At 37.4% G+C, this 14,924-nt stretch overlaps 1 protein-coding gene across 4 annotated transcripts in view; it reads left to right on the top strand.

Moving 5' to 3' along the window:
* Positions 1-14,924, top strand: part of RET (ret proto-oncogene) — a 273,120-nt gene that overhangs the window by 224,197 nt on the left and 33,999 nt on the right. For all 4 annotated transcript variants that reach the window (XM_072039478.1, XM_038181498.2, XM_027460295.3 and 1 more), the window contains 5 exons: positions 8,241-8,492; positions 10,190-10,483; positions 10,955-11,196; positions 13,313-13,514; positions 14,010-14,209. In XM_072039478.1, coding sequence (XP_071895579.1) covers positions 8,486-8,492; positions 10,190-10,483; positions 10,955-11,196; positions 13,313-13,514; positions 14,010-14,209 — 945 coding nt within the window. In that variant the 5' untranslated portion in view covers positions 8,241-8,485. The remainder of the gene's footprint in view (positions 1-8,240; positions 8,493-10,189; positions 10,484-10,954; positions 11,197-13,312; positions 13,515-14,009; positions 14,210-14,924) is intronic.

The raw sequence follows: 14,924 nt of genomic DNA, 5'->3' as shown, positions 1-14,924 counted from the left end.
AGGCATTAAGTGAATATTTTTACCTGTCACCTTCTGTAAGCAAAGCCAAATAAAGCCCCAAGTTTTGCAGCTTTTAGCCTGGGAAGTCTTCATAAGATCTTCCCTGCAGTGCTCTTGAACTCAGGATTAGTTGACAAAGTAAAATACAGAGAAGTCATTGGATGTCCAAATGTATGTAACAAGACAAATTGTGCCCATACAGAACTGAAATGAAATGGTATAAAAATGAAAGTCATCTTCATTTTTATACTCTCCTTGTAAATGCATCCCAATGGAAATAAATTCTATTAACCATTTATTAATGTAACTGATGCTGCAATACAGTCATCAGTTTTCTTGTCTTATATTTCAGCTTTATATACATACTGAGCCAAATTATATCCAGTTATTCTCAAGCAATTAAGCCACATTAAAAAAAAGCATTATTATTTAATCATATAAGTAATGAGGAATGACAGAATCAGGATCTGAAGAATTTGCAAGAACCCTGCAATCCCTTACATAAGCTTTTTGTGCATGTTTGTTTCTACAAAGAATGGTTTAAGTTTTAGTATCACTGGTGTTTAGATCAATGCAGCATCAAAAACGTGCCTGCTCACTAAAGTAAATAATAACAAACCATAAGAAAGCAAGAGAAAATAAGCTTTTTTGTTTGCTTTTTTTTTTTTTTTTTTAATGTGCTTATAGAAGCTGAAAAATGACTTTCTAAAGCTTACCTTGAAATACAGATTCTGACAAAGTGTAGGCCCGGGTTTGACCTCAGTCTGAAGTGGACGTCAGAGAGAACTTGTAGAACTTCAGAGAGTCACAGTCCTACTTTTTGAAAAATACACATTTGTCAGTCTTGGATTGAAGCAAAAATCAAAATCTTGACAATTCTCAGAAATTCCATTGGAATAGTTTTCTTTTTGACAAATTTAGGGTCAGCCTTTTAGCCTTTTATCGTGACCTTTTAAAATTTATGTTTAAAATATCTGATGCTGTAAGAAACCATTCTTGTCAGATAGATCTCTTGGCTTTTGGCAGATTTATCTTATTAATGTCTTGTAGAATTCTCATTTTCCTTATTGGTAGGTTAATACAGTGGTCAACTGAGGTTTTCTATCTGATATTTGTAATTTCTCTGTTTTCAATCCAAAAACCAGGTTTGTTTTCAGTATGAGCATGGGAATCTGGTGAGGAAAATCACCCGGGAGGCAATTAACTTAGAGCAGACCAGTTTTTCAGGTCTGGAATATATTCTGGTTAAGTATTGTTTCTGTTTGCCATCACTTTGCAAGGACCTGCTCCCTCTGGAGGTATCATATTCTGGAAAACACATGTATTCCACTGATACTGCTGCCATTTAAATTTGTTCTGTCCTTCTGTAGCAATTGTGCTACGAATAAATGCACACAACAGGTGAAACAGCAATTACACAGCTCTGTAAAATTTGAATATACTTTCAGAATATTGTGCATGATGCTCTACAGCAATCCTTACCCAGTTCACTCTAACCTAGGATCCGGAAGAGCAGCTTTCCAAAGCAGGAATTCATTTCATTTTCACTTTAAAACAGTTTCCTGTGTTCACTGGTTCACACCACATCTGTTACAATTTCTGTAATGATTAGCTTAAAATAACGTACCTAAAAATAAATAACGTCATGCTGCTGAGCTGCATTAATGGTTTGCTAGTTAATTAGGTGTTTGTCAGTTATCCCATTTGTCATTGTTTTGGTGACTCTCGAATGTGTTGCGATTTATACCGATGCCAGTAACGCTGCAGCCTAAACTCAGTGAAGCAAGGGCAGAATTTGACTGTACTTCTCTGTGTAATACCAGGCAAGTATTTTAATAATTGTATTTGTGCAGAATAGTCTCCCTTCGGTGGTGGCTGCACACCTGGCAGGGTTGGGGGGATCACCCTGACACGTGGCTCCACAGGCACATGGAGGGTTTGCAGCAGCCTGTGGTCCTCCCCACTGCTGCTGTGTCCCCTTCTGGCTCTGAGGAGACCAGCGAGCAAGTAGCAGTGCATGCACTGAGCTCTTCCCCACGTGCTTCAGTTTCTGGCGCTGAGACTCTAACTCTGGCTTAAAAAAGGAAGCTGTTAGCTCATGCTCTGGCATGAGCTGCAGATGTTAGCTGAGCTCCTGAGATGCTCCTTGTTGGCTGTTCCCTCTCAGAGGTGCTTTTTAGGGTGCTTTGTTTTATTATTTATTATTATTTATTAACAAAGCATTGTTATGTTTTGCCCTGGTGAATATTTTCTCTGAGCAGTTACCTCTGGTGATGTGTTGCCCAGTCTATTGGAAATAGTTCTTCTCCTGCGATTAGCTTTTAAGTGAGTCCCAGTGCAGTGATGGATAGTGCAGTGAGGAGTTACTCATTTAAAACCCTGCTGCTGAACTGGAGGAAAGGTTGGAGCGATTCCCTGCATAAAGGTGGAGATTGTTCTCTCTGTTAAACCATCTCTGGCTGAAGAGCCATTCATCTAAATGCTGGCAAGGGCATTTTTATTCGTGTGGGATTGATCAGCCTTCGTTAAATGGCACGTAGTGTCCTGAATACTTTGCCCAGGATATGTAGTCCACACAGTGTTGTTTTTAGCCATTTTGTTTCGTACTATCCTTCCATTCAGTGATAGTGCTTTTTTCTAAATGACTGACTTTTTGGATTATAAAGGGTGAGTTTACTACTTAATTCTGTAGGGGTTGGAATGGTGTTAAGTGGGTGAATCCTTTAATATAAAATATACAAGTGCATTGCTGCTCTTGTTCTCTGATGTATCAAACATTGGGTATATTAATGCTAGTAATGGAACATAATGGCTACTCATCAAAAGTAAAGGTAATTATTTCAGGAACACAAAACTAACCTTCCAGATAATTGCTTGTTGAAATCTGATGCTGTGCAACAAATGGGGGATTATTAGCAGCAGACTCCTATGTTCATCTTTTACATCATTATCTCCTATACGTTACAACAATAGGGCTATCATTACGTTGAAACGTACCTTTTTTCTTTGACATGCATGTCAGTTTTCGATGAGGGATTTTGATTGCATGAGGTCTGTTCCATTCTTAATAAATTGTCTTGTTGTCCTCCAAAATGCTGGGGAACTCTGACCAAACTTTGTCAAGACACAGATTGTATAGTTGTCTGTTACTTGCTGAGTGAAGACCAACCCTCATTCCATTTCCACTTTGCTGATTTGCTTTTTTCATTATATTTTCTTAAGGACAAAAACTAGTGCTTGTGTTCTAAGTGCCTCTTAATCCAGAAGACACTGTGAGATGGTGAAGGTTTTCATTCAGTAGAAAACATACAAGCATAGCATCCACATGGACTTGAGATGGTTTTTCAGTTGCCAAAGTATGTCCTTTCCCAGAGCAAAGCTTGTAACTGGGATAATTCACTTCAAAACATGCTATCCAAGGTTAGCAGTTTTACCTTGAAATATGGTTGCAAACATTGTTTGGAAGACTTTCACACTGAAGTCTTCCTATTTACTAATAAAAAAGCTTTATGCATCCTCGTTTTGTGACTAAATTGTTTTTCCTCCTCATGGTTGATAATAGTGTAACGTTGCTATATAGTATTGGTAGTTTTCATCAAGAGTTGTCTATCAGTGCTACTCAAGTCTGCAGTGGGAGGCATAAAAAAAATTAAAAAATATGCAAAGCTTTCTACAACAGATTTTGTACAAAACAAAACAAGAAAAATAACAACAAACAAACAAAACACACACACACACAAAAATAAACAACATAATTTGTTTCCAAAAACACATTATTGACCTAATCATTTGTGATTGGAAAAAAAGCTACATGAAAAATTGCCTTATTTCAAAAGCTCTGTTTACATCAAGGCTTCAAAGTATATATAATCAGATTTCTCCACTCTCATTTTTATCTGCTTTCTCTCCTTGAACTGCAAAAATGCTGTCATAACTCTATCTATTTCCTGTAGGAGCTATTAGTCAGTAGCATTACATCCGCTTAAACACGATCACTTTTCTCATCTCTATGTTACTGATATGCTATTATCATGTTATATTGCTCATCTATCAGAGATTGCTGTGTTTTCTGCACTGATTGCAGAACAGAGGCCAGACGCAGCATTATGTTAGCAAAAATATTTAGACATGCTGAAATATTCCAATAATTCTCTCGTTCTTCTATACATAGCGTGTTAAACATATATGTTACACAGCAAAACCTTCCCATGGTGTATTTCAAGGTTATGATGTGAACTGTTTCTCTGCTTTTAATTCTTAAGCAAAAGCACTTTAACCATCAGTTTTGAGCTCAACCATCTAAATTCACATTTGTTTAAATGGCAGATTCAATAAAAATTCCATCTGGTTTCCATAGGAAGTTTGCGGAAATTCTTCAGAATCGATTTCTTCTCAGGACACAATGTACTGGGGCCAGGATCAGAACCTCTTCCTCCTGTAGTGTATTTACCAGATGGCAAGTTTATTGAATCTGGTTTTAACTTGCTAGATCTTAACGGAATGAACACCACTCAGAGAAGTGGGTGCTACATTTCAGCTTCAAAAGTCTCTTTTAAAATCAGCCCCCCAAAATTTATATGCAGAGCATGGTTGGGACCTGGGCAGTCTGTCGCATACCTCTCATCTCTTCAGTGCTTGAAATGGAATTAGAAAGTGGCACAAACCGCTTCACAAAATCCCAGTAATTTAAAGATCAGCAGCGTTGGATGTATACAATAACAGTAACATGGCTAAATCAAATTTGTAACTTCCTTATTTCATATATTTTTTAAGCATCTGAGTTTCTACACTGCTGTACAATGTTTTCACTTGAATTACCTTTTCTCAAAGTAAAACGTGATAGTATTTAAGATCCACTGATGTCACCTAAAACTATCCTAAGGTCTTGTCCTGAATGTAGAAACGTGCTCTGTACTAAAAACTAGCACTTCTGATAGAATTCCATTTCTTCAGCTTTTAGGTTTGAATCAGGGAGAAAAAAAAAATTCATGCTTCTACTTAGCAAGGGGGCAGCAAGTTTCTTAAGAGTTTTTTTTTTTTTTTAATTAAAAAAAAAAATCAATTTAATTACTGATGCAAATTTTAAATTATTTTATGACAGAATTCTTTCTTTTCAGAGTACAAAGCACTGCTTTGCATTTCTGTTACCTGCAGAGAAATCAGATTTTTATGTTACAGGATTTTTTCCCTGTTTTTCTGAGAACGGAGATGATTAATCCTGTGAACACACACCAAAGAATTTCAAGGAGTCTGCAGCATAAATACTTTCTTTTTTTTTTTTTGTCAGTTCCAAGCAGTCAGGATGCTAACGTGTACTTGCATACAAAGTTTTAGATGTTTACATCCGTAATAATTGTTAAGATACTTTAAGTTAAACATGACTGTGTACACTGGCATGTAGTGTAGAACCAGATTTGAAGAGCAAAGCCAGCAGTGCCAACAACCTGATGCTTACACTGTCAATGTTGCAGAGGTTTTTACGTTGGACCAGCCCTCATCTGGCTCCAGCGGCTGAATGTGGCTGGAGGAATCAAGTTCAGGTGCTCCAAGATGGTTCTGTGAGAAGAGCCAGAGCCATGCGAGCAGGGTCTTTTCTGGGATTCACTTCAAAAGCTTCAGTGTGATCCAAATGCTTGCTGCAGTGTAACTGTTCTCTATTATGTGCACTAGTGGTTGCAGGACTCTGCATGCACACATCTTGGTGAAGGCTCTTTACCTGCTATTAAGTCTACCTTTAGTGTATAGACAGACAGTCAAGATTACTGTATCTGTGTGCTTGTACAGATTAACACGCTCCTTTAAGGTGAGGAAATAATTACAACTGTTTTTCCTTTTTTTTGATACAGTTTCACACTTCATGGATCAATACTGCTTATATATACTCTCCTTTCTATATATTCCTGTGCTAGTCTTTGCACCATGTGATGTTTGTGATACATCTTCCTCATTCACGTGAGAATTGTTCACCTCAGTTGTAGAAATAAGGGAATAAAATTCCTTCATCTTGTTGCTAATTCTGTATAAGACTATAATTGTATAAATTTTCATAACTGTAGAATCACAATCTTATAGAAAATACCTCAAGGAAATCTATTCATTTGGACTGGGGCTGGGCTTGCTGTTTGGGTATCACCTTGTCCCTCTCATTAATGAACCTGTTTGTTAGGAATTTAGTGGTACAGATTGCCCATCCTTTCCGGCACCCAAGAAGACTGAGACAGAGAGCAAGACTGGAAAGAGATTTGAAATATATTAAGAATGTTCAGGAATCCAACTTGCAAAAAAGGTGGTGATGGGGCCAGAATCAGAAGTAATTGTTTTCTTCCAAATAGGGGACTTCAGGATTCACTGGTTAAACTGCTTTTCTAAAACTCTCACAAAATTATTGTTGGCTTTTCTTTGAATTAATTACTTTGGAGCAAATTCATCTACTGAATCATTTTACCACTTTATTCAAATACTGCAAAGTGTATGTAGAATGACTAATGGGGTCCCGTAAATCACATGGAGGTAATTGCATCCAGGCATACTGATGTCATGAAGCATTGCAAGGTAGAGTGGTTTCTGTGGTATTTCCAAATGAAATTAGACATCTCTCATTTGCAGTTTGTTTGTGGTCCTTTTCATTCAGCAGAATACTATATGGGTCTGATAATAATATAAAATAAGTAAGTGCTACAGCCTGATGGTGTTTTGAAGATGTTTTGGCTTTATATTCGCAGTTTTACTGCTGTGTTACCATTATTTCCATTTATATCTGGCTTGATTTTAGCTAAGATACTCTTGTATTTGTACCATATGGAGATTGTTATTATTTTCATTTGTTCAGCAGATGTGTGAGCCTTTCATAGGCCTTACTCCTTATCAAATCACGTTAGATGCTGCAAAATTCTGCAAAGTGCAAGTGTTCTGTTGTATGGGAGCAAGTACAGGATGTCAGTGCAGGTGAAGGACAAGGGTGACAGGTCCAGTATTTCAGTGCACATGAATATCACTGTGTACAGAAGATACAGGTAGGAAATCTTTGAGATTAATTCCATCATTGGCCTGCCTGTGCAACCAGAAAATATACTAGCCCTCTTTCAGCCAGCTGCAGTGGATACAGTTGTTAGTCTGTCTTTTATATTTCCAAAAATATCACCTCAATCTTGCTTATTTTTAACATATCAGAGCTTTTTTTTTTTTTTTTTTTTTTTTTAAGAATTTGGAGTAGTCCTGTTTGACGACCATTATACAATCCAGAGCTTTGTCAGGTTTTTTAGTGTTTCTGACACCTCAGTAAAGCATGCTTATGCAGTGATTTTAATGCTTATTTTTAATGACTGTGCACTTGATGTGTATCACCTATTCTGCTGTGATCAGCTTTGCAAACTGTACAGTTGGAACAGAGGCATAGGAAAGGGGTGGAGAAGCCATTGCAAAGTGATCTGGTAAAATGATACTAGCTGAAGAAAAAGACATCAACGGCAGGGCAGCTGAGTCCTGCTACATGCAAACATCTATAACGTGACAGAGGAAAAAAATGGAAGAATCAGTCAGTCACATTCATTGTATTACAAATAGGTGTATACATGCCTCCTCTGTTCAGGCAAGTCAGTTCTGAGCTTTCCTATTGGTAATATATAAGTACTTATATATAATTTTCATGTTAGTTTTCTTTAAACAAGTCCTATTTTCTGTGGGGAATGTATCATGCTGGCCTGTTTAGAAAGATGCCAGAAAAGGACTTTCATGTAAGAAAGGTTTTATGTAATCTGAGGAAAGGTTTGGAAGCCACTGATACATTTCTGTGTTTTCTCTCAGCAGCAGAAGTTTTTTTACTGCATGTGTGATTTCATCAGAGGTTTTTTCCTTCTCTGAATATCATCTGTGAGATAATGGAAGAAGAGATGAGAGCTACAGATATGTACTTAAGTAAAACCTGGCAAGCAGAACTTCATTAAGTGTTCTTAAGCTGGGCCGTGCTTACAGCAAGGCAGTTTTGCTTTGAAAAAGTAGATGACGTTGTAACTTGAACGTAACCACTAAAAACCTGAAGTTTATGTCTCTGGCTTGAGTGCAGCAAAACTAGACTGATTTACACCAGATGAGGATCTGTCTTTTTCTCATATTTTTTAATGCTTCTATAATCCTTAGAAAATGAAGCTTTCGATTCTTTGGAAATGTATCTCTTAAGCAAATGCCAATGAAAAAATCCTTTAACTTCGAGTAACTCTCTTGTTGTGTTCCTTCCTTTGCAGCTTCCTTTGGTTTGTACTTCCCCAGGAAAGAGTACTCAGAGAATGTCTACATTGATCAGCCAGCAGGTACACCGCTCCTGCGCATCCATGCCTTGAGGGACTCACACGGAGAAGCGGCTCACTTTCATCTGTGCCAGAATCTTGTCATTTCTCGAGCAAGATCCCATGAAAATCATTGGTTTCAAATTAGAGAAAAAACAGGACTTCTCTACCTCAGCAGGAGCGTAGATAGAGAAGACTTTAACATGTTGTGTAAGTACAAGACTAGCTTTCCTTGTTGAATTATCTGTTGTTAAAGGAAAGTTTGTTTGGGTCATGAGAGTTACCAATCAGCCTATGACCACTGAATTTGATTTAAAAAAAACAACAACAACAACAACAACAAAAAAAAAAAAAACAAAAAAACAAAAACACACCTTTTAAAAATGAGGAACCAGAACCGACAAAACCCACAGCAAATGCAAGAAGATGCATACTAAATTAAATGCTAAGCTGGGATGGATCCAGTTGCTTTCACTGCAGGTTCCAATACAGCGGGAATGTTGGACTACATCAAATCACTTTTCTGCATTTCACAGCTGCAATAAGCCCCAGCTTTACACTGAGATTTGCGATTTGTTCAGCTACTGGTGCAAATTGAGCCAATTCCACTTTGTCAGTGTTGGGTGCTTAGTGTCCAGACTGATGCAGTTAGTTTACTTCTAACTCTCGTAAACAGCCCTCAAAGTCTTGTAATTTGGATTCACACAGTTAATTCGCATGTAATACTAAATAGTTCTTGGAAGAAGTAGTTATGTGTACCTCTCTTTCTCTGGAGATCTGGTTTAGTTAAAGAAGCTTATTATTGAACTATAGAAATGAGTTATCCTAGGTTTTTCCTTTTCTTTTATGTTCTAGCAGTAAATTGGTTTTGGTGATTTTAATCTATGAGGAAATTAGATATCATTAGATGGTGGAGGAGGAAATGGGTGAGGAGCTAATGGCCAACTGCTGTGATCACTTGCAGAAATTCTGCTGTTGGAAAGTCTGTACTAACTGTCGAGTTTAAGGGCCATATATCAACACTACCCTTTGATTTGGGTGCCTTGATGTTTAAATGTTCAACTTCAGGCACTTACTGTTTTTATTTTTTTCATGCTTATTGCTTATTATCTCACCCATTTGCACTGCATTTTTGGTACTTGGTGTTCGTGAATACCAGATAGCTGTTTATAACTGAGCAAGAGAAGAATAGCTATCCAGAACTTGAGTGTCTTGGGATTTCTTGTTTTGTTCACAACATAGTGACCTATAGACTCTTCAAGTGAATTAGCTCTGTCACAGATACTATCATTCTGTCTGTAGTCAAACACTGATAATCAAAATAATTAAGGCTTAAGGGTGTGTTTGTAGATGTCATGGGTTTATTTTAATGTCAGTTATATTTTGACCAGCTCTTTCTGTTCCAGAATGATGAAGCAGATTGTTCTCTAAACATAAGCAAATTGATCCATATCCTCAACTGGTATAAATTCACAAAACACTGTTATTTAAATGACAGTTAGTAGTTGTGCGTCTGTCCTCAATATTTGTTACCGTTTTGCACACTCTTTTTCCCTATTGCAACCCCACTCTGCTCTGGTCCCTTTGAAAACAGCTCTATCATAAAGCTGATTACTAGTAGTGACTTACTGTATGTTAGTGTCTTATACAGGCAAAACCACTGATACAATTCAATGATGTTCTATATAATAAAATGAGTAGTAACACCTATAGGTTTTTGGCTTTCTAGAGTTATTAGGATTAAAATTTAAGGTTGTTGAACCAGCAGATTATATACTCAAGACTTTTTCAGTTACATAATAGAACTATGCGGTTGTTTGTGGAATAATGGGCTAGAACATTAAAAAATGTAAAAGAAACAGCGTGTCATCCATAAAATATTTCTTTTGGTGTGTTTTTTTCTGAAGCTGTAGGAAACTGGATGACATTATCAAAAGTGATGCTGTATGTCTTCCTTTCATCCCACCCTTTCCAAGAGAAGGAATGTGACTCTGCTACTCGTACGACAGTTGTCCTCTCCTTGATCAATGCTACTGCACCAGCTTGTAGTTCACTGACAGCAAGGCAGCTTTGCTTCACGGAAATGGATCTTTCCTTTCACATCAAGGAGAATAAACCACCTGGCACATTTCATCAGCTCCAGTTACCCTCAGTTCATCATCTGTGTCAGAATCTCAGCATTTCCTACAAACTGCTGGCAGGTAAAACTGGAACTGAACCTTTCGGGTCCCAGCAATAAAGGCAAACAGCTGCACTGTTAAGATATCTCTTGTAGTAGATCGGCTACGTTGATTCTCTAAAGGAAATTCCCTTGCAAATGTGATCTGAGCCTGAGCATTTTGCCTTTGAATTATACAGAAAGGATGGGAAGGAGGACTGTCTCTTTCCCTAAGGAAAAGATTGGTTTTAGAAGTTTTCACGTGGCAAGAGCAGATCTGGAATATGCTGAGCTATAAAATTGTGCTTCTTCTAAAGTGTAGGATTTTCTGTATTTTCTCACTACCCTAATATATCCCCACAACTTTCTTCTGTTTCACTTCTGACTCTGCCTTTTATCATGCAGTCAAAATGTCCAAATAGATTACTGGAATGTAAAAGAATATTACAGAAGAAAACAGAGTCCTATAATAGGAAGTGATTGTCCCCGTTTATACTGTGGCTATGTTTTTCAGCCGAAGGTATGCCCTTTCGATACAATGAGAACACCACCGGCGTGAGCGTGACACAGCGCCTAGATCGAGAAGAGAGAGAGAGATATGAGCTGATTGCCAAATGTACCGTGAGAGAGGGCTTCAGGGAAATGCAGGTTGAGGTGCCTTTCCTGGTAAATGTGTTAGATGAAGATGACTCTCCTCCCTTCCTTCCTAATGGCACTGATACTGCAGATGCTGTCGTGGAGTTCAACAGAAAAGAGGTAATATTCTCCTTGATCTGGTCTCTGAAGAAGGAGCACAGTGGTTGTAGGTGGGGTTATTGGTGTCAAGCACATGGTCACACCACGCTCTTCAGAGCTGTGATTGTAAAATGGTGATGCTGAAGAATTCTTCCACACCTCCCTTCTTATATCTTATTCAGACCCCAAAATAACAACAATTTGGGTCAGGAAGGAACAATGTAAACAAACGTGAGCAATTTATGAGGTCAGGATGGGTCATTGCCACGACTGTGGTTGGGCTTATTGCATATTTCCATATAGAGCTCTACATTGTATTTGTTACAGGGTTATTTCCCCCAAGAGACTGAAACTGAGTGTTAGAAAAGGTGCATGTGAGAATCCTTACCAGATATAAGAAACACATTCAGAACAGCTACTAGGGTGCTGTACCAGTGTTAAGAAGTGAGGAGAAGTGCTCATCTTCTGCAGTGTTGATTCTGTCCCTGCAGACAAACTTTGCACTTGCAAAGGTGGTAACGTTTCTGGTTTTAGGCTGTTAAAAGAGAGCGCCAGGATCTTGCTTTAATGGTCCCGTCCCAATTCTCTTGTACTGTGCCAAGATGACCTTTCAAACGGACTGAATCCCTGGATGTTTTTATGTGTGCCTCTGTACAAATACACACATTGCTTCAGTATAGAAGAGTACAAGTGGGCTTTTGGCTCCTCCAGTTGGAAAACTTAATACATCAGTGATAGAGATAAGGCACTTCTTTATGGGCCTAAATGATGCATCTGTCATGACAGGACTTCTGTTTCAGAACAGCAACCTTTTTTTCTTTTTTTTTTTTTCCTTCAAAGTATGTTTTGCTCATGCTTGTGTCTGGAAGGGAAAGAGTTATTTGGGGAGTTTGCTGCCACCTCCAGACTACAGCAAGCATTGACAACTACCACGTTTGCCTGGACATAATGCAATTCCTTTTCACGTTTTTGGAAGAATTCTATATTTGTTTCACTTAGATCTGGATGAAAAAGGGGAAAGTCTCATAAAGTTGTGTTATAAATTGAAATACTGTCTTTGAAATTACGTGCCTGCAAAATGCTCAGAATGTGGTTTCACTGTTAGTTTGTAGTAGAAAGAAAATCATTCTACTTAGAAATTGTCAATCTTTTCTAGCAACTAAATGAGCTTGAAATAACAGCATTACAAATGAAGAATTTTAAAAGACGTGTGCATTCAGTGACCGAGTAGGAAACAGCAATCTAGTAAGCTAAGCAGAAGGCAGACAATTCAGGCCACTTGTCATTTAAAGTGAAGCTTGACCTGAGTGAATGAATTTCCTTGTCGTTTAAGTACCTGTGTTACTTACCTGCTTATTTAGTAGTTTTGTAGAATAACATTGATTTTTGAATGTACTGTATTTATAATGTCTGTAATATAGTACATTCAAAAACACAAGTCAAGAGCTGTGCACTCATTTCCTGCCTCAAAAGTTTGGGATTGTATTTGGATTAGATTACAATATAATGATGTACTCTGTGTGCGTGTGTGTATATATAGTATATACATAGTATATACATAGTGCGTATATATAGTATATACATAGTGTGATATACACCCAAAAAATATAAAAATTAATACATGTTAAATATATTATGACTATAAATTTATTTCATATAATATGTTATGAATCTGTAAATATATAAATATATTTGCATATTGTATATGTAAATATATTTTTTTAAAAGTGATTGAGTACTCTAGCTGCACAACTGGGGACAGTCCAGTTTGAGGTTTTCTTTTGGCTCCTCACTAATTTATCCGAGTGTCAAACTTCAAACTGAGGTGGAGATTGCTGTGACAATAACATGAAGGCCAGATAAACTATCCCCTCCTGGGTCCTGAAAGTGACTGTGAACACTAACCTGGCTTAATAAAGTGTTTCTACATATTTTCTGGACAAAAACAAAAACAAACAAACAAAACCAAACAGGTGTGAAATATTGGTATCCTGAATTTAAAATTAATTTGAATAAAAGTGGGCCTAACTGAAAGTTAAAGATTTTTATATGACCAGTATTTTAATCTCCAAAGCACATGTCAAGGGAAGAAAGCTTTCAAGGTCAGTCAGCAATGTCATTTATGATTTCCTTCTAGGGAACTGTCCTTGCAACACTAACTGTATGTGATGCAGACACCACACCTATTTATCCTCTTGAAAGCAGCAGAAAGAAATACACAGGAACCATCATTACTGATGATCCATGGATAAATGAAACATTTCGGGTAGAGCATATTTTTGATGAAATCCATTTCAGCCCAAACGGCAGCCAAGTGAGGGGAACTCAACACGAGTACAGTAAGGTCTCTTTCTTCAAATAAAGAAGTTGTTTGTTAATGATTGACAGTTGCTATTTAACTTTTTCAAGTATTCTGTAAATTTTACCCAAAGAAAGCTGGTAAATTTCAAATTAAGCAAAGCACTGAGGTTTTAAGCATGTACTGAAAAAATGGTGTATTTCTGGGATAGGGATTATACGTTCATTGTACAGATAGGTGAGAGGTTTTGATTAAGCCATGGTTGGATTCTCAACATGGTCATTAGTGTGGAAGATCACCTTTTCAGTACCTCTTCAAACATCTTGTATAGCACAGCATAAATCCACGGAACTGCATTTTATTTTCTTTTTTTTTTTAATCATTGTTTTATTTCCATTCATTTCCTAGTATGAGTAACTTTGATATATATAACCGGGGGGGGGGAGGGGGGGGTGTACAGTATCAAAAAATACATTCTCAGATTCCCAGATTTTGGTTTATAATAGACTGATCTTATCTTTTTTATCTTTTGTAGAACTGGTGCTGAATAAAAGTATTTCAGTCACAGAGCATCGTTCTTTCCGGCTGGATGTTTTGGTGAACGACACAGAATTTCATGGCCCAGAAAGATCAGTGATGCTTCATTTCAATGTCTCCATCCTCCCTGTCAGCATTCAGTTTCCAAACACAACTTACCAGTTCACAGTGAACAGAAATGCTGAACGCTTTGCACAAGTAAGAACTGCTTTAATTATACTTTCACTCTGTTAGAGTCAGAGATAGTAGATAGATCACTAGTAGGTGAGATGCAGGAAATCTAGGCTCTATTTCTTGATTCCAACTCCCATTTGTATGCAGGTAAAGTTTAACTATCTGTGTTTCATGGTACACTCTGAAATTACATATTAGATTAAGAAATGTGAAATTCTAAAACTGTTTCTGGCTTCTCCCTACTGATTTAGCTACATACTGGCATAGTTGTTGCTACTATTTCATTCCTAATTGTTTATTTTCTGCAATTACATGGTTATTTCTGCTTGCTTTTGTGGAACAGCTGAGCTGTTCTCTACATTTTTTTGCAATGCGCATAGCTTTCAGGAACTCTTCAAGAATTGACATGCAAATGTCTTCTGCGATGGGCATATGGTTAAAGCATTGTTTGTAGCTGTTTTATGTGATGACAAGATAATTTGCTGGATGTGGCCACAGTGGATATCGAGTAGACTGGACACTAGCTCTCACCATATAATAGCAGAATAGAGGACGTATGTGAAAATATTAATTGACAGAAATAGAGACTTGTATTATCATCAGAGGTACTGGCAGCCATTAGTGTCTTAGGCATAAATAAGTGGGAAAATGTCAACAGCAAAAAAGTGCTTTGTCCTAGCTATTGAGTCCCAGCTCAATAGCTATATTCTAGCATTTTTAATGGCTTTTCTCTAGATAA

The sequence above is a fragment of the Anas platyrhynchos genome, chromosome 6, assembly GCF_047663525.1.
Source record: "Anas platyrhynchos isolate ZD024472 breed Pekin duck chromosome 6, IASCAAS_PekinDuck_T2T, whole genome shotgun sequence".
Taxonomy (NCBI): domain Eukaryota; kingdom Metazoa; phylum Chordata; class Aves; order Anseriformes; family Anatidae; genus Anas; species Anas platyrhynchos.
The sequence above is the reverse complement of the archived record's forward strand: the minus strand, read 5'-3'. Positions and strand labels throughout refer to the sequence as shown.